Source organism: Oncorhynchus keta, chromosome 31 (genome assembly GCF_023373465.1).
Source record: "Oncorhynchus keta strain PuntledgeMale-10-30-2019 chromosome 31, Oket_V2, whole genome shotgun sequence".
NCBI lineage: Eukaryota > Metazoa > Chordata > Actinopteri > Salmoniformes > Salmonidae > Oncorhynchus > Oncorhynchus keta.
The window spans coordinates 2,239,971-2,266,300 of record NC_068451.1 but is presented as its reverse complement, the minus strand read 5'-3'; the positions used below and the strand labels follow the sequence as shown (position 1 = coordinate 2,266,300).

Here is a 26,330-nt window from a genome sequence, read left to right as displayed (position 1 = left end):
GGTCTACTAATTACCAGTTTCCTTGTGTACTGTGTGTTCTTGGGGTAGGCTTGGCCGTGGCAGTGTGGCCTGAGCTGGAGGGTGGCATTGCCCCATGGGCAGATTACAGGTCTGCTTAGTTACCACTAGCTCCTGGAACATGGATCTGCGGGCGACACGTGTTGGCACAGGGTGCGGTCACCTTAGATGTGGTATGCCACATGTGGAAGCATTCCTGACCAACCCTCGACTCTCTAAGCAAAAGAGGAAAGCTTTGCAGCAATCAAACTTTAAAACTATTATGGCAAGCAATCAAAAAGACAAAAGCTGTGTGTACACGTGTCCAATTGAGTGTGTAAATTATATATACAAAAGTATGTGGACACTCCTTCAAATAAGTGGATGTGGCTATTTCAGCCACCTCTTGTTGACAGGTATATACATTCGAAGCACACAGCCATTCAATCTCCATAGACAAACATTGGCAGTAGAATGGCCGTACTGAAGAGATCAGTGACTTTCAACGTGGCACCATCATAGGATGCCACCTTTTCAACAAGTCAGTTTGTCAAATTTCTGCACAGCTAGTATTGCCCCGGTTAACTGTAAGTCAAGTCAAATAAAATGTAATTTTTTTATATTTTTTATTTATCCGTTATTTTACCAGGTAAGTTGACTGAGAACACGTTCTCATTTGCAGCAACGACCTGGGGAATAGTTACAGGGGAGAGGAGGGGGATGATAGAGCCAATTGTAAACTGGGGATTATTTGGTGACCGCGATGGTTCGAGGGCCAGATTGGGAATTTAACCAGGACACCGGGGTTGACACGCCAACTCTTACGATATAAGTGCCATGGGATCTTTAATGACCTCAGAGTCAGCACACCCGTTTAACGTCCCATCCGAAAGACGGCACCCTCTACACAGGGCAGTGTCCCCAATCACTGCCCTGGGGCATTGGGATATTTCTTTTTTTTTTTTAGACCAGAGGAAAGAGTGCCTCCTACTGGCCCTCCAACACCACTTCCAGCTTCCGAAGCAAACCAGCATGTTATTGGTCACATGCACATGGTTAGCAGATGTTAATGCGAGTGTAGCGAAATGCTTGCTTGTGCTTATAGTTCTGACAGTGCCGTAATATCTAACAAGTAATCTAACAATTTCCCAGTGACTACCTAATACACAAATCTAGAGGGGTGATTGAGAATATGTACATATAAATAGAGTATATGGATGAGTGATGGCTGAGCGGCATAGGCAAGGTGCAATAGATGGTATAAAATACAATAGATATGATATGAGTAATGTAAGATATGTAAACATGATTAAAGTGGCATTGTTTAAAGTGGAATAGTTTAAAGAGACTAGTGATCTGTTTGTTAACCATGTAGTAATGGATTATTCAAAGTAGCCACCCTTTGCCTTGATGACACCTTTGCACACTCTTGGCAATCTATTTTATTGAAGTGACCAGTGATTGGGTCTCAATGTAGGCAGCAGCCTCTGAGTTAGTGATTGTTGTTTAGCAGTCTGATGGCGTTGCGATAGAAGCTATTTTTCAGTCTCTCGGTCCCAGCTTTGATGCACCTGTACTGACCTTGCCTTCTGGATGGTAGCATTGTGAACAGGAAGTGGCTCGAGAGGCTGAGGTCCTTGATGATCTTATTAGCCTTCCTGTGACATTGGGTGCTGTAGGTGACATGGAGGGCAGGTAGTTTGCCCCCGATGATGCGTTGTGCAGACCGCACCACCCTCCGGAGAGCCTTACGGTTGAGGGCGGTGCAGTTGCCTTACCAGGCTGTGATACAGCCCGACAGGATGCTCTCGATTGGACATCTGTAAAAGTTTGTCAGGGTTTTGGGTGAAACCAAATTTCTTCAGTCTCCTGAGGTTGAAGAGGGTTGGGCCATTTCAGTTTGTCTGTGATGTGTATGCCGAGGAACTTTAAACTTTCCACCTTCTCCACTGCTGTCCCTTCGATGTAGATAGGGTGCTCCCTCTGGTGTTTCCTGAAGTCCACAATCATCTCCTTTGATTTGTTGATGTTGAGTGAGAGGTTTTCCTGACACCACACTCAGAGTGCCCTCACCTCCTCACTGTAGGCTGTCTCATCGTTGTATGTAATCAAGCCCACTACTGTTGTGTCGTCTGCAAACTTGATGATTGAGTTTGAGGCGTGCATGGCCACGTAGTCGTGGGTGAACGGATTACAGTATGGGGCTGAGCACGCACCCTTGTGGGGCCCCAGTGTTGAGGGTCAGCGAAGTGGAGATGCTGTTTCCTACCTTCACCACCTGGGGGCGGCCCTTCAGAAAGTCCAGGATCCAATTGCACAGGGCGGGGTTGAGACCCAGGGCCTCCAGCTTGATGATGAGCTTGGAGGGTATTATGGTGTTGAATGCTGAGCTGTAGTCAATGAACAGCATTCTTCCATAGGTATTCCTCTTGTCCAGATGGGATAGGGCAGTGCGATGGCAATTGCATCGTCTGTGGACCTATTGGGGCGGTATGCAAACTGAAGTGGGTCTATGGGTGGCCGGTAAGGTGGAGGTGATATGATCCTTGACTAGTCTCTCAAAGCACTTCATGATGACAGAAGCGAGTGATACGGGGCAGTAGTCATTTAGTTCATCTTTGCCTTCTTGGGTACAGGAACAATGGTGGCTGTCTTGAAGCATGTGGGGACAGCAGAATGGGATAGTGAGCGATTGAAAATGTGCTGTTATTGTGACGTGGAAACATCTAGGAACTACAATGGTCCACAGAACGGGAGCGCCGAGTGCTAAAAATCATCTGTCCTCTGTTGCAACACTCATTACCTAGTTCCTTTCTGCTTCTGGACGTCAGTACAAGAACTGTTCGTTATGAGCTTCATGAAATGGGTTTCAATGGCCGAGCAGCCGCACACAAACCTAAGATCACCATGCGCAATGCCAAGCGTCGGTTGGAGTGGTGTAAAGTTCGCCGCCATTGGACTCTGGAGCAGTGGAAAATCTATCTCTGGAGTGATGCATCATGCTTCACCATCTGGCAGTCCAACAAAGGAATCTGGGTTTTGCGGAAGCCAGGAGAATTCTACCTGCCCGAAATGCATAGTGCCAATTGTAAAGTTTGGTGGATGAGTATTAATGGTCTGCGGCTGTTTTTCATGGTTTGGGCCAGGCCCCTTAGTTCCAGTGATGGGAAATCTTAACGCTACAGCATACAAAGACATTCTTTTTTTTGTGTGTTTAAAAAAAAAGACCCTCTTTTTCTCCCCAATTTCATAGTATCCAATTATTAGTAGCTACTATCTTGTCTCATCGCTACAACTCCCGTACGGGCTCGGGAGAGACTCAGGTCGAAAGTCATGCGTCCTCCGAAACGCATCCAAGCCACACTGCTTCTTAACACAGTGTACATCCTGGTGCGCGATGAGACAAGGATATACCTACCAGCCAAACCCTCCCTAACCCGGACGACGCTAGGCCAATTGTGCGTCGCCCCACGGACCTTCCAGTCGCGGCCGGCTGCGACAGAGCCTGAGCGCGAACCCAGAGTCTCTGGTGGCACAGCTAGCGCTGCAATGCAGTGCCCTAGACCGCTGTGCCACCTGTGAGGCATACAATGACATTCTAAATGATTCCGTGCTTCCAACTTTGTGGCAACAATTTGTGGAAGGCCCTTTCCTGTTTCAGCATGACAATACCCCGTGCACAAAGCGAGGTCCGTACAGAAATGGTTTGTTGAGATCGGTGTGGAAGAACTTGACTGTCCTGCACAGAGCCCTGACCTCAACCCCATTGAACACCTTAGGGATGAATTGGAACGCAGACTGCGAGCCAGGCCTCAATTGCCCAACAACAGTGCCCGACCTCACGAATGCTCTTGTGGCTGAATGGAAGCAAGTCCCTGCAGAAATGTTCCAACATCTAGTGGAAAGCCTTCCCAGAAGAGTGAATGTTGTTATAGCAGCAAAGGGGGACCAACTCCATATTAATTCCCATGATTTTGGATTAAGATGTTCAACGAGCAGGTGTTCACATGCTTTTGGTCTTGTAGTGCATGTGTGTCTGTTTGGTCAAGAATGCATATTTTTTTGTGTTTGAGTGAGTGCAAACATTCACCAACGAAGAACGAAGGAATCTATTCCATTGATGATTAATGGGAAGTGGAAACAGCATCATTATTCATCCGTTTTCTATTTTCTAGCACAATGTTCCAATTGTATATTTTCCTTTCGAGAGCCTGGGCTTACCAGAACTCAACCCCAGTTACTGACTGAAACAGCAAAAGGTGCTTGACAACACATTGTTCCATTGTTTCTCAAGAAACTAATACCTGCTCCACCACCTTAACAACAAGTGCAAATGTTTGTGAGTTGAACAGTTTAAAATATGGCACCCATATTAGGAACACAATCCTCCTTCACCGCCTCTTCCCTTCACGCCATCTTATCTCATCACTCTCTAGCTGTTATCTGATTCGTTTTGGAGAATGGCTTTCCTCAGTAGCTATCGGAGGGCCTCACCAGGCTGTTGTGACTGACAGGGTCTGTGGTGGTTGATTGAGAGGATAGTCAGTTCTATTTACGGACTAAGTTAAGGGTTGTTGCTGCTCGATTATATAGCTAGTCAGTCACACACCAAATCCACCTGCCGGTTCCCACGTTAACCCTGCCAGGAGCTGCAGACCATGTCGATATAATATTTCTTGACATCCAAGCATACAGTGGATAAGCAGAAAAGCAGGGCCCTACCCCTACCCTCTCCTCCTGCTCCTTCTCTCCTCCCCCCCTTCCACGTCACCAATCCAGCCATATATGTCCCCAATCGGAAGGTGGTTCCATAGTTCCCTACTCAGTGGCTTGCCATGTCGGCCCAGGCTTCCTGATCCATTGTCGGGGAATTTAATTGCTCATTTGGGCTGGGTTCCATGGAGGGTCTCCATTTCACATATTACACTAGGAGCCTTTGAGCGACCACGGAATTGTGCAAGTAATTATTCTTAATGAGACTGAGTCCATGGGTCATCTCACTCTCTCAGACATGCCTTGACATTTAGCTCTGACACAGACACGCCCCTAACTGTGTCAGTACTGCTACTGTGTGGGCCACTGTTTTGTTTTAATGCTTGTCCAAATGCACACAATTATTCAAGAGAACAAGTTTGTGTGTGCGTGCATGGGTGGGTACGTGTGCGGGTTCGGGCAAGTGTGGCTGTTTGCATGCGCTTGTGTGCGCAGACACTTGGCCCTCCATGGACTTATATTGACCAGATACTCAAGTGGCTGCGCTGAGAATGAAACAAAATGTCTTCAAAAATAGATGGCAGCCGAGAGGAGGCAAGATGTGGGAGCATTCTAGCTAATGAGAGGGCAGATATGCGCGTGAACAACAAGCAATGTTTTCTTTTCTCAGTTGCCCGGGATGTTTTTTATTTGAACCTTTATTTAACTATGCAAGTCAGTTAAGAACAAATTCTTATTTTCAATGACAACCCACTGTTTCTAGGCTATCTGCCTTGTTCAGGGGCAGAATGACAGATTTTTACCTTGTCAGCTCAGGGATTTGATCTAGCATTCTTTCAATTACTGGCCCAACACTCTAACCCAAATCAAATCAAATCTAATTTTATTTGTCACATACACATGGTTAGCAGATGTTAATGCGAGTGTAGCGAAATGCTTGTGCTTCTAGTTCCGACAATGCAGTAATAACCAACAAGTAATCTAACTAACAATTCCAAAACTACTGTCTTATACACAGTGTAAGGGGATAAAGAATATGTACATAAGGATATATGAATGAGTGATGGTACAGAGCAGCATAGGCAAGATACAGTAGATGGTATCGAGTACAGTATATACATATGAGATGAGTATGTAAACAAAGTGGCATAGTTAAAGTGGCTAGTGATACATGCATTACATAAGGATGCAGTCGATGATATAGAGTACAGTATATACGTATGCATATGAGATGAATAATGTAGGGTAAGTAACATTATATAAGGTAGCATTGTTTAAAGTGGCTAGTGATATATTTACATCATTTCCCATCAATTCCCATTATTAAAGTGGCTGGAGTTGAGTCAGTGTCAGTGTGTTGGCAGCGGCCACTCAATGTTAGTGGTGGCTGTTTAAAAGTCTGATGGCCTTGAGATAGAAGCTGTTTTTCAGTCTCTCGGTCCCAGCTTTGATGCACCTGTACTGACCTCGCCTTCTGGATGATAGCGGGGTGAACAGGCAGTGGCTCGGATGGTTGATGATCTTTATGGCCTTCCTGTAACATCGGGTGGTGTAGGTGTCCTGGAGGGCAGGTAGTTTGCCCCCGGTGATGCGTTGTGCAGACCTCACTACCCTCTGGAGAGCCTTACGGTTGAGGGCGGAGCAGTTGCCGTACCAGGCGGTGATACAGCCCGCCAGGATGCTCTCGATTGTGCATCTGTAGAAGTTTGTGAGTGCTTTTGGTGACAAGCCGAATTTCTTCAGCCTCCTGAGGTTGAAGAGGCGCTGCTGCGCCTTCTTCACGATGCTGTCTGTGTGAGTGGACCAATTCAGTTTGTCTGTGATGTGTATGCCGAGGAACTTAAAACTTGCTACCCTCTCCACTACTGTTCCATCGATGTGGATAGGGGGGTGTTCCCTCTGCTGTTTCCTGAAGTCCACAATCATCTCCTTAGTTTTGTTGACGTTGAGTGTGAGGTTATTTTCCTGACAAATTCATTTAAATGCAGTTTTTCACTGACACTTCACTGACACTTCACCTGACAATTATAATCCTTAATCCTGGTAAAAAATTCTCGTCTTAGGTCAGTTAGTATCACCACTTTATTTTAAGAATGTGACATTTGAGAATAATGGTAGAGTGATTTATTTCAGCTTTTATTTCTTTCATCACATTCCCAGTGGGTCAGATGTTTACATACACACAATTAGTATTTGGTAGGATTTTTATTTTTTATTTTTATTTCACCTTTATTTAACCAGGTAGGCTAGTTGAGAACAAGTTCTCATTTGCAACTGCGACCTGGCCAAGATAAAGCATAGCAGTGTGAACAGACAACACAGAGTTACACATGGAGTAAACAATTAGCAAGTCAATAACACAGTAGAAAAAAATGGGCAGTCTATATACAATGTGTGCAAAAGGCATGAGGAGGTAGGCGAATAATACAATTTTGCAGATTAACACTGGAGTGACAAATGATCAGATGGGCATGTACAGGTAGAGATATTGGTGTGCAAAAGAGCAGAAAAGTAAATAAATAAAAACAGTATAAAAACAGTATGGGAATGAGGTAGGTGAAAAAGGGTGAGCTATTTACCTATAGACTATGTACAGCTGCAGCGATCGGTAAGCTGCTCGGATAGCTGATGTTTGAAGTTGGTGAGGAGATAAAAGTCTCCAACTTCAGCGATTTTTGCAATTCGTTCCAGTCACAGGCAGCAGAGTACTGGAACGAAAGGCGGCCAAATGAGGTGTTGGCTTTAGGGATGATCAGTGAGATACACCTGCTGGAGCGCGTGCTACGGATGGGTGTTGCCATCGTGACCAGTGAACTGAGATAAGGCGGAGCTTTACCTAGCATGGACTTGTAAATGACCTGGAGCCAGTGGGTCTGGCGACGAATATGTAGTGAGGGCCAGCCGACTAGAGCATACAAGTCGCAGTGGTGGGTGGTATAAGGTGCTTTAGTGACAAAACGGATGGCACTGTGATAGACTGCATCCAGTTTGCTGAGTAGAGTGTTGGAAGCCATTTTGTAGATGACATCGCCGAAGTCGAGGATCGGTAGGATAGTCAGTTTTACTAGGGTAAGCTTGGCAGCGTGAGTGAAGGAGGCTTTGTTGCGGAATAGAAAGCCGACTCTGGATTTGATTTTTGATTGGAGATGTTTGATGTGAGTCTGGAAGGAGAGTTTGCAGTCTAGCCAGATACCTAGGTACTTATAGATGTCCACATATTCAAGATTGGAACCATCCAGGGTGGTGATGCTAGTCGGGCATGCGGGTGCAGGCAGCGATCGGTTGAAAAGCATGCATTTGGTTTTACTCGCGTTTAAGAGCAGTTGGAGGCCACGGAAGGAGTGCTGTATGGCATTGAAGCTCGTTTGGAGGTTTGATAGCACAGTGTCCAATGACGGGCCGAAAGTATATAGAATGGTGTCGTCTGCGTAGAGGTGGATCAGGGAATCGCCCGCAGCAAGAGCAACATCATTGATATATACAGAGAAAAGAGTCGGCCCGAGAATTGAACCCTGTGGCACCCCCATAGAGACTGCCAGAGGGCCGGACAGCATGCCCTCTGATTTGACACACTGAACTCTGTCTGCAAAGTAATTGGTGAACCAGGCAAGGCAGTCATCCGAAAAACCGAGGCTGTTGAGTCTGCCGATAAGAATTTGGTGATTGACAGAGTCGAAAGCCTTGGCGAGGTCGATGAAGACGGCTGCACAGTACTGTCTTTTATCGATGGCGGTTATGATATCATTTAGTACCTTGAGTGTGGCTGAGGTGCACCCGTGACCGGCTCGGAAACCAGATTACACAGCGGAGAAGGTACGGTGGGATTCGAGATGGTCAGTGACCTGTTTGTTGACTTGGCTTTCGAAGACCTTAGATAGGCAGGGCAGGATGGATATAGGTCTATAGCAGTTTGGGTCCAGGGTGTCTCCTCCTTTGAAGAGGGGATGACTGCGGCAGCTTTCAATCCTTGGGGATCTCAGACGATATGAAAGAGAGGTTGAACAGGCTGGTAATAGGGGTTGCGACAATGGCGGCAGATAGTTTCAGAAATAGCGGGTCCAGATTGTCAAGCCCAGCTGATTTGTACGGGTCCAGGTTTTGCAACTCTTTCAGAACATCTGCTATCTGGATTTGGGTAAAGGAGAACCTGGAGAGGCTTGGGTGAGGAACTACGGGGCGGAGCTGTTGGCCGAGGTTGGAGTAGCCAGGCGGAAGGCATGGCCAGCCGTTGAGAAGTGCTTATTGAAGTTTTCGATAATCATGGATTTATCGGTGGAGACCGTGTTTCCTAGCCTCAGTGCAGTGGGCAGCTGGGAGGAGGTGCTCTTGTTCTCCATGGACTTCACAGTGTCCCAGAACTTTTTGGAGTTGGAGCTACAGGATGCAAACTTTTGCCTGAAGAAGCTGGCCTTAGCTTTCCTGACTGACTGCGTGTATTGGTTCCTGACTTCCCTGAACAGTTGCATATCACGGGGCTATTCGATGCTATTGCAGTCCGCCACAGGATGTTTTGTGCTGGTCGAGGGCAGTCAGGTCTGGAGTGAACCAAGGGCTGTATCTGTTCTTGGTTCTGCATTTTTGAACGGAGCATGCTTATCCAAAATGGTGAGGAAGTCAAATTGTCTTTAAAGTATTTGTTAGGATTGTCTTTTTTTTGTTTAACTTGGGTCAAATGTTTCGGGTAGCCTTCCACAAGCTTCCCACAAGAAGTTGGGTGAATTTTGGCCCATTCCTCCTGACAGAGCTGGTTTAACTGAGTCCGGTTTTGTAGGCCTCTTTGCTCACACATGCTTTTTCAGTTCTGCCCACATATTTTCTATAGGATTGAGGTCATGGCTTTGTGAAGGCCACTCCAATACCTTGACTTTGTTGTCCTTAAGCCGTTTTGCCACAACTTTGGAAGTATGCTTGGGGTCATTGTCCATTTGGAAGACCCATTTGTGACCAAGCTTTAACTTCCTGACTGATGTCTTCAGATGTTGCTTCAATATAACCACATCATTTTCCTTTCTCATGAGGCCATCTATTTTGTGAAGTGCACCAGTCCCTCCTGCAGCAAAGCAACCCCCACAACATGATGCTGCCACCCCCGTGCTTCATTATGGCCAAAAAGTTGTATTTTTCTTTTATCAGACTATCTTTGTCCCCATGTGCAGTTGCAAACTGTAGTCTGGCTTTTGTCATGGTGGTTTTGGAGCAGTGGCTTCTTCCTTGCTGAGAGTGGTTGAAAAACAAGTTTTAATAACTCCAACCTAAGTGTATTTAAACTTCCGACTTCAACTGTATATCATTACACTCATTACACAACCTACGCATTATGAATCTTCTATTTGATCAAATAAGCCACATGTAGCAAACAAGCCATTACATTTTTGTTAATCAAATTTGATGCTCTCTCATTGACCTCCATATAAACTCAGTAAAACTAAACGTCCTCGCACTGTCAATATTTTCAGCAAATTTAACATGTGTAAATGTTTGTATGAACATAGCAAGACTCAACAACTGAGACATAAACTGAACAAGTTCCACAGACATGTGACTAACAGAAATGGAATTATGTGTCCCTGAAAAAAGGGTGGGGTCAAAATCAAAAGTAACAGTTAGTATCTGGTGTGGCCACCAGCTGCATTAAGTACGGCAGTGCATCTCCTCCTCATGGACTGCACCCGATTTGCCAGTTCTTGCTGTGAGAGGTTTCTCCACTCTTCCACCAAGGCACCTGCAAGTTACCAGACATTTCTGGGGGGGAATGGCCCTAGCCCTCACCCTCCGATTCAATAGGTCCCAGACGTGCTCAATGGGATTGAGATCCGGGCTCTTCGCTGGCCATGGCAGAACACTGACATTCATGTCTTGCAGGAAATCACGCACAGAACGAGCAGCATGGCTGGTGGCATTGTCATGCTGGAGGGTCATGTCAGGATGAGCCTGCAGAAAGGGTACCACATGAGGGAGGAGGATGTCTTCCCTGTAACGCACAGCGTTGAGATTGCCTGCAATGACAACAAGCTCAGTCCGATGATGCTGTAACACACCGCCCCAGACCATGACGTACCCTTCGACGATGAACACGAATCCGACCATCACCCTGGTGAGACAAAACCGCGACTCATCAGTGAAGAGCACTTTTTGCCAGTCCTGTCTGGTCCAACAACAGTGGGTTCATGCCCATTGTTGCTGGTGATGTCTGGTGAGGACCTGCCTTACAACAGGCCTACCAGCGCTCAGTCCAGCCTCTCTCAGCCTATTGCGTACAGTCTGAGCACTGATGGAGGGATTGTGCGTTCCTGGTGTAACTCGGGCAGTTGTGATGTTCGTATTTAGCGATCCTGTGCAGGTGTTGTTACACGTGGTCTGCCACTGCGAGGACGATCATCTGTCCGTCCTCTCTCCCTATAGCTCTGTATTAGGCGTCTCGCAGTACGGACATTGCAATTTGTTGCCCTGGCCACATCTGCAGTCCTCATGCTTCTTTGCAGCATTCCTAAGGCATGTTAACACAGATGAGCAGGGACCCTGGGCATCTTTCTTTTGGTGTTTTTCAGAGTCAGTAGAAAGGCCTCTTTAGTGTCCTGTTTTGATAACTGTGACCTTAATTGCCTACCGTCTGTAAACTGTTAGTGTCTTAACATCCGTTCCACAGGTGCATGTTCATTCATTTTTTATGGTTCATTGAAAAAGCATGGGAAACAGTGTTTAAGCCCTTTACAATGAAGATCTGTGAAGTTATTTGGATTTTTACGAATTCTCTTTGAAAGACAGGGTCCTGAAAAAGGGACGTTTTTAAAAACTCTACGCTTGGAGCGAAAAATATAAAAAATGCCACCTGCTGGAAGAAGACAGAATTTTTGGCCCAGTTATCCCTTTCGCTCGCCTCTTCCTCTCTGGTTTGACACATGTGGCATGTGCGGTCACACATCTGAGGCTTGATCTCATATAATAATGTCACCACACTATTTGAAGCTCGATTCATGTATTTTAAAAACCTTGCTTCATTTCCAGAGCTTCTAGTCTCCAATATGTCTCATGGTCAGTTGTATGAGCCACTTAAACAGCTGTATAATGGCCAGTATAGTTCAAAGCCTCTAAAGAGACACCCTTTATGATGTCAACCACTGGCTCTTAGCAAAATAGAATGTATCTTTTGATTATGAGGAAGGTAGTAATTCCCGAGCTGGCAGTATTGAGTGTCTGCTCCTCAGGTCATTTAAGTACATACTCAGTCAAGCCTGGAGAAAGGACAGGCTCAAAGAGGGAACGTTCACTTTACTGAAATAACAAACATTGTTCTTAAACGGCAGAACAATCGAGAATTGTACCTAATCATCATTGAAGTGGCATTCAGTGCAGGGTGTGTTTTTGTATGTGTTTTTAGCTCTAGCACAAGGGACAAGTGTCAATGTCAATAGGAACTGCTACAGTGGTTACATCTGACCAAAAGTGGTTGATGTACTTTAGGCTTTACTGTATTATAATGTGCTGTTATGTGGCAGTATGGAAAACCAGAAATCCATGACTAGTGTAGGCTTTGGGCTGTGACTAGACACACTGTTGGCCTTCTGACAGAAATTGAGTGCATTGACATCAGACCATGGGTTCACTGAAAGTCACAGGTACAATAGATGACCTCTCAGCCCAAACGTCCCCTAGTATTTATAACAGAATCTGTGTGAAGGCTCCTCGATAGAAATTTTACAAAAAAAACATTGCTGATTTGAGAAGTGTTCAGGCAAATACTTATCCTGTTCCTCAGATGTTCTGCCAAGAGGAATCTGTGTGTTTGTGTGTTTGTTTTCCTCTCTGTGATGTTGTGCACTGCGTATGCATGCACTGTAAACTGTGTTGTCCCAGACTCATTCGCCCCAAGTTCAGTTGAGACCGAACCCAATAATGTTATAATATATATATTTTTTAAAGAAAATCTGCGAAGGTTTGAAAATGTGCCTGCGGTTATTACAACGTCAAGAACACTACATTTTATTGCACTGTATGCTTTTCTACTTCACTCTCTCTGCGTCCATGTAATCAAACCCCTCAACCAGATGTAAAAGTGCCAATTCCTTGAAAAAGCTGTACATTTCGGCCAAGCCCTCGTGGGGTACGTTCCAAAACACAGAAGTTGCACCACAACTTCAATTCCATCCCAGCAGCGACAGGATCTGATGTGTTCAGCAGACGTGTATTTTATCATGCATAGATGTAAAAATACAGCCAGAGTGTCGAAAACACACAGCTACACACACTCTGATGCCTCTATGGGGCGGTGGCAGCACTTCTATGGATTAGTGGAGACTGGTGTCACTTGAAATCGGAGGTTTGGGCTCATTGTAATGGCTGGAATGGAATGGAAACCATGGTTTTGTTCAGATACCTTTCCATTCAAGGTCACTACCCAGATGTTAAACATGTGTGTTTATCGAGATGCCGTCTGGAAGTCAGGGTTGTGGTAAAGGTCAAAGGTTGTGGTCGTCAGACAGAGCCCCGTCTCATGGCTGCAATGTGCATCTTCACGGGGACGAACGTGAGCAGACAGAATGTGAGCAGACAGTCAGAACATCAGATCAGCCAATAGGGTTCATTGAGGAGAACCGCTGGGGGGGTGTATCATCGCCTGAGTATCATCACTCCAGGGATTCTGAAGAGGGATGGATGGAAATGTCCCTGCTTATACAAACTTAGGCTAAAAGTTCAAAGGAAGTTTCGCCAGGGCAGTCTCAGCCAGTCATGTTGAATTTAAAGGTGATAGCAGGGTTGTAGATGATACATTTTAAGTAGGTAATGAGATCTGTGGTTTAAACCATTCTTCCTGCAGTTACTGCTGACTTTAGACTTGAACTGGACTTTGAACTATTTGGAATGTAGGCCTAGCATTCCACAGACCATAGACCATAGCTCATTTGTAATGTGAAGTTTATCAATTAAAGAACAAACAAAGACAAAATACATACACTCAAGTACACAGTTTATAGTCAAGACATACAGCAGCACGATAATGTTGAGTAGTTGGGACCAGAGGGCTTACCGTATACAGTAAGGTCAGACAGTCTTTCTCATCCAGCAGTCCTACAGATGCTGACCCACAGTGGCCTTAAATAGTGGTCTGTGGTTTAATGGTCTAACATATCCCCCTACCGTGCTCTGGTGTTATGGTGATGGTCTAACAGATGTCCCTCCTACGTTTCTGTGTGTTTTAGGGCATGGCCTTCTCCCTGGAGGAACGTCTCCAGCTGGGGATCCACGGCCTACTGCCTCCCTGCTTCCTCAGCCAGGACGTTCAGCTCCTCCGGGTCCTCAAGAACTACGAGATGAAGAGGGACGACCTGGACAGGTGAGACTGAGCTCCTGTGTGCGTCTGTCTCGTCTGGCCTGTCCACGCAGGGAGAGAAAGATCACACACCTGGAAGCCTTCAGAGACTGAGATTTAAGGGAAGGATTACAGACTGGTCCTCTGAGCTCTTTATTCAACCCATCCTAGCACCCTACTGGTTACTGAACAAACCGCTACTACTTTTTTCTCAATTTCTATGGCTTCATTCTTCCTTGTCCTCCTCTTACGTCTTCACAGCTTTTTACATGTCTTCTTTAAGACATAAAATAAATGCTGATTTCAGTCTCTACTGCAGCTGATTAGGGTCACAAAGGTTTAGCATTATGTAATGCTGCATTGCTTATGTCCCAGGCTGATTTAAAAAACAATAATTGGCAACTCGGTCATTGATACCACATGCCCATAGTTAGTCACGCAGAGTGAATTTAACATTTTGAATCATGGGGGTGGGTGTACCATATTCTCTGTGTTGAGTCCTCTGTTTTCCACCGAAAAACTATATTTTGGTATTTCTTTCATCAGTCCATTGTTGACATAGTCCCAAAATGTTTTGCTTGTCAGCAATCAAGATTTCAAGATTTGTTACTTTCAAAATACATAAATCATCCCCATATATGATGCATTTTGCATCCTATGACACACAATGCATCATACAGGGATGATTTCTTTATTTTGAAAGTTACATTTGACATGGTAGTGTATGTGTTTGGACACCTGCTCGTCAAACATCTCATTCCAAAGATCAGGGGCATTAATATGGAGTTGGTCCCCCCCTTTGCTGTTATAATATACTCTACTCTTCTGGGAAGACTTTCCTCTAGATGTTGGAACATTTCTGCGGGGACTTGCTTCCATTCAGCCACAAGAGCCTTAGTGAGGTCGGGTAAAGATGTTGGACTATTAGGCCTGGCTCGCAGTTGGCGTTCCAATTCATCCCAAAGCTGTTTGATGGGGTTGAGGTCAGGGCTCTGTGCAGGCCAGTCAAGTCCTTCAACACCGATCTCGACGAACCATTTTTCTGTATGGACCTTGCTTTGTCCTTGGGGGCATTGTCATGCGGAAACTCCGCTATGCAATCTGATTTCAGAGCTGGTCATGGGTGCACCTCAGCCACGCTCAAGGTCCTAAATGATATAACTGCCATCGATAAGAGACATTACTGTGCAGCCGTATTCATCGACCTGGCCAAGGCTTTCGACTCTGTCAATCACCACATTCTTATTGGTAGACTCAACAGCCTTGGTTTCTCAAATGATTGCCTCGCCTGGTTTACCAACTACTTCTCTGATAGAGTTCAGTGTGTCAAATTTGAGGACCTGTTGTCCAGACCTCTGGCAGTCTCTATGGGGGTGCCACAGGGTTCAATTCTTGGGCCGACTCTCTTCTCTGTATACATCAATGATGTCGCTCTTGCTGCTGGTGATTCTCTGATCCACCTCTACACAATTCTGTATTCTTCTGGCCCCTCTTTGGACACTGCGTTAAATAACCTCCAGAAGAGCTTCAATGCCATACAACTCTCCTTCCGTGGCCAGCAACTGCTCTTAAGTGCAAGTAAAACTAAATGCATGCTATGCAATCGATCGCTGCCCTCACCTGCCCTCCCGTCCAGCATCACTACTCTGGACGGCTCTGACTTAGAATACTAGGACAACTACAAATACCTAGGTGTCTGGTTAGACTGTAAACTCTCCTTCCAGGCTCACATTAAGCATCTCCAATCAAAAATGATATCTAGAATCGGCTTCTTATATTGCAACAAAGCATCCTTCACTCATGCTGCCAAACACCCTCGTAAAACTGACCATCCTATCGATCCTCGACTTCAGCGATGTCATTTACAAAATAGCCTCCAACACTCTACTCAATAAATTGGATGCAGTCTATCACAGTGCCATCTGTTTTGTCACCAAAGCCCCATACACTACCCACCACTGCAACCTGTATCCTCTCGTTGGTTGGCCCTTGCTTCATACTCGTCGCCAAACCCACCGCCTACAGGTCATCGTAGTCTCTTCTAGGTAAAGCCCCGCCTTATCTCAGCTCACTGGTCACCATAGCAGCACTGGTCATCCCCAAAACCAATTCCTTCTTTGGTTGCCTTTCCTTCTGCTGCCAATGACTGGAACGAACTGCAAAAATCACTGAAGCTGGAGACTCATATCTCCCTCACTAGCTTTAAGCACCAGCTGTCAGAGCAGATCACTGCACCTGTACATAGCCCATCTGTAAACAGCCCATCTATCTACCTCATCCCCATACTGTATTTATTTATTTATCTTGCTCCTTTGCACCCCAGTATCTCTACTTGCGCATTCATCTTCTGCACATCTACCATGCCAGTGTTTAATTGCCATATTGTAATTACTTCGCCACCATGGCCTATTTATTGCCTTAACTCACTCATCTTACCTCATTTGCACTCACTGTATGTAGACTTATTTTATTTCCTTTTTTCTACTGTATTATTGACTGTATGTGTCCAATTGCTATGCTTTATCTTGGCCAGGTTGCTAATGAGAACTTGTTCTCAACTAGCCTACCTGGTTAAATAAAGGTGAAATAAATAAATAAATACATTTTAAAAGATTGGAAAGAGCCTTCCCCAAACTGTTGCCACATAGTTGGAAACACAGAACCATCTAGAATGCTGTTGTATGCTGTAGCATTAAGATTTCCCTTCATTGGAACTTAGGGGCTTAGCCCGAACCATGAAAAACGCCCCCAGGCCATCATTCCTCCTTTACCAAACTTTACAATTGGTGTTATGTATTCGGGCAGGTAGCGTTCTCCTGGCATCCGCCAAACCCAGATTCGTCCACCGGACTGCCAGATGGTGAAGCGTGATTCATCACTCCAGAGAACTAATTTCCACTGTTCCAGAGTCCAATGGTGGTGAGCTATACACCATTTCAGCCGACTCTTGGCATTGCGCATGGTGAAGCTGCACGCTTTTGCTCTCTGCGGTTGTGTTCTGTGAGCTTGTTTGGCCTACCACTTCGCGGCTGAGTCATTGTTGCTCCTAGACCTTTCCACTTCACAATAATAGCACTTACAGTTGACTGGGACATCTCTAGCAGGGAAGACATTTTACAAACTGACTTGTTGGAACGGTGACATCCTAAATTCAGAAGAAAAAAAAGAAACGTCCATTTTTCAGGACCCTGTCTTTCAAAGATAATTTGTAAAAATCCAAATAACTTCACAGATCTTCATTGTAAAGGGTTTAAACACTGTTTCCCATGCTTGTTCAATGAACCATAAACAATTAATGAACATGTACCTGTGGAATGGTTGTTAAGACACTAACAGCCTCCAGACGGTAGGCAATTAAGGTCACAGTTATCAAAACTTAGGGCACTAAAGAGGCCTTTCTACTGACTCTGAAAAACACCAAAAGAAAAATTCCCAGGGTCCCTGCTCATCTGCGTGAACATGCCTTAGGCATGAGGACTGCAGATGTGGCCAGTGCAACAAATTGCAATGTCCGTACTGTGAGATGCCTAAGACAGGACGGACAGCTGATCGTCCTCAGTGGCAGACCACGTGTAACCATACCTGCACAGGATTGCTAAATCCAAACTTCACACCTGTGGGACAGGATGGCAACAACAACTGCCCGAGTTAAACCAGGAACGCACAATCCCTCCATCAGTGCTCAGACTGTCCGCAATAGGCTGAGAGAGGCTGGACTGAGGGCTTGTAGGCCTGTTGTAAGGCACAAACCCACTGTCACTGGACCAGACCAGACTGGAAAAAAGTGCTCTTCACTGATGAGTCACATTTTTGTCTCAGCAGGGGTGATGGTCGGATTCACGTTTATCGTCGAAGGAATGAGCATTACACCGAGGCCTGTACTCTGGAGCGGGATCGATTTGGAGGTGGAGGGTCCGTCATGGTCTGGGGCCGTGTGTCACCGCATCATTGGACTGAGCTTGTTGTCATTGCAGGCAATCTCAACGCTGTGCATTACAGGGAAGACATCCTCCTCCCTCATGTGGTACCCTTGCAGGTGCCTTGGTGGAAGAGTGGGGTAACATGACACAGTAAGAACTGGCAAATCTGGTGCAGTCCATGAGGAGGAGATGCACTGCAGTACTTAATGCAGCTGGTGGCCACACCAGATACTGACTGTTTTGATTTTGACCCCCCTTTGTTCAGGGACACATTATTCCATTTCTGTTAGTCACATGTCTGTGGAACTTGTTCAGTTTGTCTCAGTAGGTGAATCTTATGTTAACACAAATATTTTCACATGTTAAGTTTGCTGACAATAGACGCAGTTGACAGTGAGAGGACGTTTCTTTTTTTGCTGGAGTTGGGTCCACGCTGAATGTCACTGAGCTTATCAGTACAGGCCATTCTACTGCCGATATTTGTCTATGGAAATTGCATGGCTGTGTGTTAGATTTTATACACCTGTCAGCAACAGGTGTGGCTGAAATAGCCGAATCCACCAATTTGAAGGTGTGTCCAAATACTTTTGAGCATGGAGTGTATCTTGAAATCTTGTTTGCTGGCAAGCAGTACATCTCTCCGTCAGGCACTACGAGGCGTCAAGTAATTGTAATCCCAAGGTTTGATGAATTTCCATAGTGGCAGGGCAGCAGGTCTGCCTCAGTAACCATGGTATCTGCAGTCTTCATATGTGGCTTGTGAATGTGTTGTGCGAGGACTAGTTGGGTTTGTTAATGGGACAGAGAGAGACAGGATTTGTGGTTAATTTGTGGCCAGGAAGACCTTTTAGCCAATGGTGTAAAGTACTTAAGTAAAAATACTTTAATGTACTACTAAAGTCGTTTTTGGGGTATCTGTACTTTACTATACTATAGTATTTATTTTTTTGACTACTTTTATTTTACTTCACTATATTCCTAAAGAAAATAATGTACTTTGTACTCCATACATTTTCCTTGACACCCAAAAGTACTCTTTACACTTTGAATGCTAAGCAGGACAAGAAAATAGTCCAATTACGCACTTATCAACCGAACATCCCTGGTCATCCCTATTGCCTCTGATCTGGCTAACTCACTAAACACACATACTTCGTTTGTAAATGATGTCTGAATGTTGGATTGTGCCCATGGCTTTTTCTGTAAATTTGAAAAATATCAAGAAAATGTTGCCATCTGGCTTGCTTAATATAAGGAATTTAAAATGATTTATACTTTTACTTTTGATACTTAAGTATTATTTTTTGTAAAACCAAATACTTTTAGACTTTTCCTCAAGTAGAATTTTACCAGGTGACTTTTACTGATACTTGAGTCATTTTCTACTAAGGCATCTTTACTTTTACTCAAGTATGACAGTTGGGTACTTTTTCCACCACTACTTTTAGCCCACTTGATTTTCCAGCGTGGTGGTATGATGAAGGTTGCTATACTGTACCACACCAATCCTCCAAAACAGCAATTAGGCGTGTTTTATTCCCTTTCCCATGCCCTTTCAATGTCATCAACAATTTGTCTCATGGCATCGGAACACTTTATTAGTGCTGGTATTCGCCCTGCCTGTCCTCATGCCTCTGGCCATAGTATTTCCATTGCAGTCTGGGCCGTGCTTTTTTTCTCAAGCTTTCTGTGGTATTTACTGGACCCGGCCATGTCACTTCGTTTTGTTGCTCAAAACGGCCACAAAACGATATCAAATCAAATCAAACCAAATCTAATTTATTTATATAGCCCTTCGTACATCAGCTGATATCTCAAAGTGCTGTACAGAAACCCAGCCTAAAACCCCAAACAGCAAACAATGCAGGTGTAAAAGCACGGTGGCTAGGAAAAACTCCCTAGAAAGGCACATACATGCCATTCTATTCCAAGCAGCAGCTATTTGCTGTTTTTACTACTCCCCAAAGCAGGGCTTCATTCTGGTGTCTGGACATTGGTAAAGCAGGCTGGATTCTGGACATCACTGACTTTTAAGCCCAAGCATGTCTATGATAACAGAGATGTCGGCCTAGGCTGGATTTATTGTGGAAATCCTCTTCTATGCACAAAGACACAGTGGGAGAGATAAAGAGAAGGACTCACGAATATTAACATGTCATAGAGGTCAACTCTTAATGTCCATTTGTGATTTTTAACCTGCTATCTAGCAGTTTTTAAAGAAACATCATAAAAACCAACCGTTCAAGAGTGTCTGTAAAGAATCATGCGTTTGGATGGAGGAAGAAGGGGTTGAAAGAGGGAAAAGTTATTTTCCCATGCCAAGTTTAAGCAGAGTTTCACACGCTTGTTAACACAGCCCAAACACTTTATCTGACCAAAAGTGTTTGACTGATATGCTTTCAGGCTGAGAGAGAGCCACAACAGGCTCGAGCTGTAGTCGCTCGTGGAAAAGACAACAAGTTAAATCAAAATAATCATATGGGTCTAAGCCACCTAGACTGAAATACCAAATTTGACTGACCATATACATTTTGTGCCACCCCGTTTCCTAGTGTCATGTGACTGGTACAACCCTAGCTTGACACTGTCTTGACATGTTCTCACATCACCAATCACACAATGTTGGGCACCAATAAGTTGGTCTCTTTCTGTGTCCCTAGTTCGTGACTAAATTTGGCCTGTGGGTGGTTTTATTTGCCCCCCCCGGAGCAAATTGTATTTTTTTTAACATTTTATTTATTTTTTATTGTTGGACATAAAATACTGTAAAAACACCAGGGAATCAGCTCCAAGTGATTTTAATTTTGGAACATGTTCCCATCTATTCCCATGCGTAATAGACATATAAGCAAGGTTTGAAATGATCATGTTTTAGCCAAATATTACATCGGTTTGGGCTTCTTGCGGTCAATTTGCGGTCTTCAAATGATTTGTAAATTATGTTTAGGCCCCCTGACCATCCACTCAAGAGAAAATCATCCCGTGTCTGAATCTAGTGGATGGTCCCTGTGGTATGATGTAAGCCGTGACTTGATCTGATCTTTTTTGAAAAGAGATTGTTAACACCGTGTATCCAATAACAATGTGTGAGAAGACTTCATACTTTCTGTCATCCCAACAAGAGGGACATCATACTCCAGATTGTATGGGAAGCTTTCTTACAAGCTTTCTGCCTGTGGAGTGGGATAGTGGTTAATTTGGCTCCCACTGTCCATGTTTGATCATAACAAGGAGCTTGTGTAGGATATCTAATGGGTGTTTCTGTGCGCTCTGTGTTTTTCTAAGCATTTGTAATGTAAGCAACAGTAACTTTATCCAGCAATTATTGTACTACCATCAGCACATGATGAGCGGTGCTTGTATTCAACAAGGCAACGAGGGAGTCGGCGTGGCATTCCCCCCCCACCACCACCACTTTCTATGGGTAATTTATTTTCAATTGGGTCCTTAAGTCCAGAGGGAAAGGGAAAGTGGGGCCCGACAGAGTATGGTATTGCTCTTACATGGTGCAATCTGTTTGAGTCACCCCAGATGTCTCTCTCTCTCTCCTCTTCACACACACTTCTCTCTGTCACGCTCTGAGATTTGTATTTCATAAAGTCCCTCTGAAGTCTGTTTTACATGCACAGTTTAGGAATCAGTGTGAAAGATTTTCACCTTTTCCCTCACGCCCTCCTCCTCTGCTATTCCCAGATATGTGTTTCTGATGGGGCTCCAGGACAGGAATGAGAAGCTGTTCTACCGTGTGCTGACGTCCGACACGGAGAGGTTCATGCCTATTGTTTACACCCCCACCGTGGGCCTGGCCTGCCAGATGTATGGCCTTGCCTTCAGGAGACCCAGGTGAGAGAGAAAGACACACACATGGGAGCACTAACACACACCACATGCATGCACACACACACTGAATAGGCCTAATGGATATACTGTCACACACACACACACACACACACACACACACACACACACACACACACACACACACACACACACACACACACACACTTGCTGCTCGTGGCCAGCCTTAACATTGTTTTAAGATTTTACCATCAATTGTCAAATAATTTAGATGCATTCTTACTCTTCAAACATCTGTGTATGTAGACTTGGCGCCTGTTGCAACAAACTCAATCAAAATCAGAGGCTGGGACAGGATCTGTGCCGAGTTGGGTTCTGCGAGTCCTTGGGCAGCTTAGGCCAGTATAAGCAGTTACAGTGTGCAGTTCACCTTGAATGGACTTGGCATTGCATAAAGCAGAAATTGCCTCTTCGGTCTGCTCAGTTATCTCTGTCTGTTTCTCATCAAACAATTAGGTCCAAGTCTCTCTGTCACCACGAAACTCCCTCATTTGAGTCATAATGCAGATCAAATTAATATAACACACATTCAGACGTCAAGGAGCTGATCATGCTTGACTTGGCTTTAACATATCTAGACTGTTGTGAAGATGTCAGGTGTTGGGTTTGTTTTGAGTCTTAGACATTCGAGCTAACATGGTCCAAGAAACACCACTGAGAGTATTATTCTGTAGGCAACTACTGATGGAGAGGGAGAAGGATGTTGAAGTTACATTGTCTTGATTAGTACCTCTCAGTTATAAACACTCTTTATAGACTCTTTCACGCTCTCCTCATCAGTCACTCTGTCAGTCAGTCACACACTGACACACTGTGTGCATTCCAAATGGCACCCTATTCCCTATATAGTGCACTACTTTCTTTTTTTCTCTTTTTTTTTTTTTTTTTACCAGGGCCAACATGTAGGGAATAGGGTGCCATTTGGGACTCACTCACTCATATCTTCAGTGAACCTTTCCTTGCGGGTCTCAAAGTCTAAAACCCCAAATAAACTGATCATAACCAGGGATGCTTTTGATTAGTAGCGAATGCTAAATTCAAAGCTGTTTTATTTGAAATGCTTACCTTGGGCACATTTAAATTGCGTTCGTAAACCTAAGCGCACACTCCCACATACTCGGAGTTATACAACCCCCTTTTCCACAATTTCCCCAGAGCAAGTATGTGGAAATGATGTCTAGCATGCTCCTAGCTCCCCTACCTCTGATACTGGGCTGGAGGAGTGATCTTATATCTCCCTGCAGACCCACAATGCAGTTGTCCAAGAAGCACTGCGAGCTGCAGAGGCTAGGGGTGGGGAATTTGGGACTGGTAGACGTGACAGTGGGTCAGTTAGCAGCAGGCTCTGTAGACTCCACAAACCTGGTCCTCAGCCAGTCCCAGACCCAGGCCTCTCCCCTGCATCCCACTGCTGGCTTGCTTCTGAAGCTAAGCAGGGATGGTCCTGGTTGGTCCCTGGATGGGTGACCAGATGCTGGAAGTGGTGTTGGAGGGCCAGTAAAAGGCACCTTTTTCCTCTGGTCTAACAAAATATCCCCTGTGTAGGGGGCCGTCTTTCAGATGGGACAGTAAACAGGTGTCCTGACTCTCTATGGTCACTAAAGATCCCATGACAATTATCGTAAGGGTGTTAACCCCAGGGTCCTGGCTCAATTCCCAATATGTCCCTCATACCATCACGGTCACCTAACCATCCCCAGCTTACAATTGGCTCATTCACCCCCCCTCTCCCCTGTAACTATTCCCCAGATCATTTCTGTAAATGAGAATGTGTTCTCTGTCAACTTATCTGGTAAAATAAGGGTTACCTAGCCCAGGGAAGGGGGTGGAGGAGGTGGGTGGAGTTGTGGAGAGCCTAGGGTTGTAAAGCATTATTGCGGAAACTGATAGAGAACTCATCCGCTTGGTCTCATAGACTAGACGTAACATAGTAAATATAAATCTGGAACAGCCAAATCAGTTTGGAATGTTTGTTTGTTTATTTATTTGTATGTATTTTTTATTATAGGGGGTGGATCAGCTTTAATATTGCAGATAGATTGTAGCTTCCATCAATGTAATTGTCTGCATCATTTCCAATCCCCCCATATTTATTTTGTGTAAAGATATTTTTGTTTATTATTTTCCCCTAATCTTAGCACCCCTCCCCTAATTGGTGTAAACTAATGGCTTCAACCCCTTCCCTCTATCTGTGCTGTGCTGTTTAACAAAAGTTCTGCACCTATATACATTTCACAGACACAGTATATTTGACATTTAATTATCTTGTTTATTTTAGTCCCACCCTTCAGCTCCACTCAACCCCTCCCCTCTATCTCTTAACACCATACACTTTTGATTTCTATTTGCCATATGTTTTTCAACTGTGCTAGGATGAATCACAAAAGTTCTCAACCTTTCTATTCTCATAGTTTCTACAGATTGTAAATTAAAGATAAGCATTTTTGCTAAAAGTGTTATATTATTTATTGATCGATTGACTATGACTTATCAAATGTGACCGACCGGCTTGATTTTGTCTTTATGTAGCAAAATTTGAAATGGTGTTTTTTACATATGATAAAAGTAGAGACTCAGAGCTAGAAAATGATATCATACACTACAGTTGCGGAACAATGCGAAAGTAATTCTGATTTGAAAATGTATAAACTTGTAAACTCACTTTTGAGAAAAAAAATTGGTAGACCTTCTTTGTCTACACCCATTCAGCAATGTTCACACCCTCTTAAAAACCCCATCCATCTCTTTAAGGATTCACATGTGAGGCCATGTACGAAACACACGAAGATTAAGCCTGCTTTATATTGTGTTTATCGACAGTTGTCGCAGTGACATCATGAACATTATATTGTTCACATGTTCCAGGAGGCATTTATGACAAAAAAATATAATATAATTTTTTTATAGCTTACGTTCAAATGCCGTATCTGTGAAGTAGTGACATGCGACATATGCCTAGTTTCCAGAAACAAGTCACAAATCACCCAGCAGTGCTAATTCCAGCATTAGCTCCAGGTAAATTCTGCAATTCTTCAGCTATTCCCAAACCTGCGACGAAAAACAAGCTACATATGGAGAGTACCAAAACAAATGATCTAATGATTCTGTCTCTTCACAGCTAAATCTGCAGAGCTGGGATGGTTGTATCCCCCATACAGTTGAAGTCAGAAGTTTACATACACCTTAGCCAAATACATTTAAACTCAGTTTTTCACATTTCCTGACATTTAATCCTAGTAAAAAAATCCCAGTTTTAGGTCAGTTAGGATCACCACTGTATTTTAAGAATGTGAAATATCAGAATAACAGTAGAGAGAATGATTTATTTCAGCTTTTATTTATTTAATCACATTCCCAGTGGGTCAGAAGTTTACATACACTCAATTAGTATTTGGTAGCATGACCTGTAAATTGTTTAACTTGGGTAAAACATTTCAGGTAGCCTTCCACAAGCTTCTCACAATAAGTTAGGTGAATTTTGGCCCATTCCTCCAGACAGCTGGTGTAACTGCTCGCACACGCTTTTTCAGTTCTGCCCACAAATTTTCTATAGGATTGAGGTCAGGGCTTTGTGATAGCCACTCCAATACCTTGAATTTGTTGTCCTTAAGCCATTTTGCCACAAGTATGGAAGATTTCCCTTCACTGGAATTAAGGGGCCTAGCCTGAACCATGAAAAACAACTCCAGACCATTATTCCTCATCCACCAAACTTTACAGTTGGCACTATGCATTGGGACAGGTCGCGTTTTCCTGGCATCCGCCAAACCCAGATTCGTTTGACGGACTGCCAGATGGTGAAGCAGACGACACTACAGTGGTAGGCTTGATTACCAATAACGACGAGACGGCCTACAGGGAGGAGGTGAAGGCCCTCTGAGTGTGGTGTCAGGAAAATAACCTCACACTCAACGTCAACAAAACAAAGGAGATGATCATGGACTTCCGTTCTATACCATCACCCATTCATATATATTTTTTAATGTACATATTCTTATTCATTCTTTTACACTTGTGTGTATAAGGTAGTTGTGAAATTGGTAGGTTAGATTACTCGTTGGATATTACTGCATTGTCGGAACTAGAAGCACAAGCATTTTGCTACACTCGCATTAACATCTGCTAACCATGTGTATGTGACAAATTCAATTTGATTTGAAGTGTGATTCATCACTCCAGAGAACACGGTTCCACTGCACCAGAGTCCAATGGCGGCGAGCTTTACAATAATGCCAACGATTGACAAGCTGTAGCATAATTAGACTTACGTAGTCGAGAGGAGAGTCTATGATTAAACCAAAAGGCGAGATATAAAAGGCTATTATTAACATACAGTATAATTGGCTATGCTGTCTTAATGACAGACATGAGATGAAGTTGCCACTGTGCGGGAAACATGTGCTTGATGAAGCGCCTCAGCCCCCCGGGTAGAGGCTTAAGTGTTGTGATCCAACATTTAGGCCCACACACAGTGCTGGTGTAAGCGTGTAAGAGGAGATTGTCGTTTGAATCGATGAGCATGTAGTCTAAGTAGC

General features: G+C 44.3%; 1 protein-coding gene across 1 annotated transcript in view; it reads left to right on the top strand.

The window, feature by feature from the left end:
* Nucleotides 1-26,330, top strand: part of LOC118364198 (NADP-dependent malic enzyme-like) — a 135,157-nt gene that overhangs the window by 37,371 nt on the left and 71,456 nt on the right. The window contains exons 2-3 of the mRNA XM_035745517.2: nucleotides 13,908-14,041; nucleotides 21,631-21,780. Of these exons, the coding sequence (XP_035601410.2) occupies nucleotides 13,908-14,041; nucleotides 21,631-21,780 (284 nt within the window). The remainder of the gene's footprint in view (nucleotides 1-13,907; nucleotides 14,042-21,630; nucleotides 21,781-26,330) is intronic.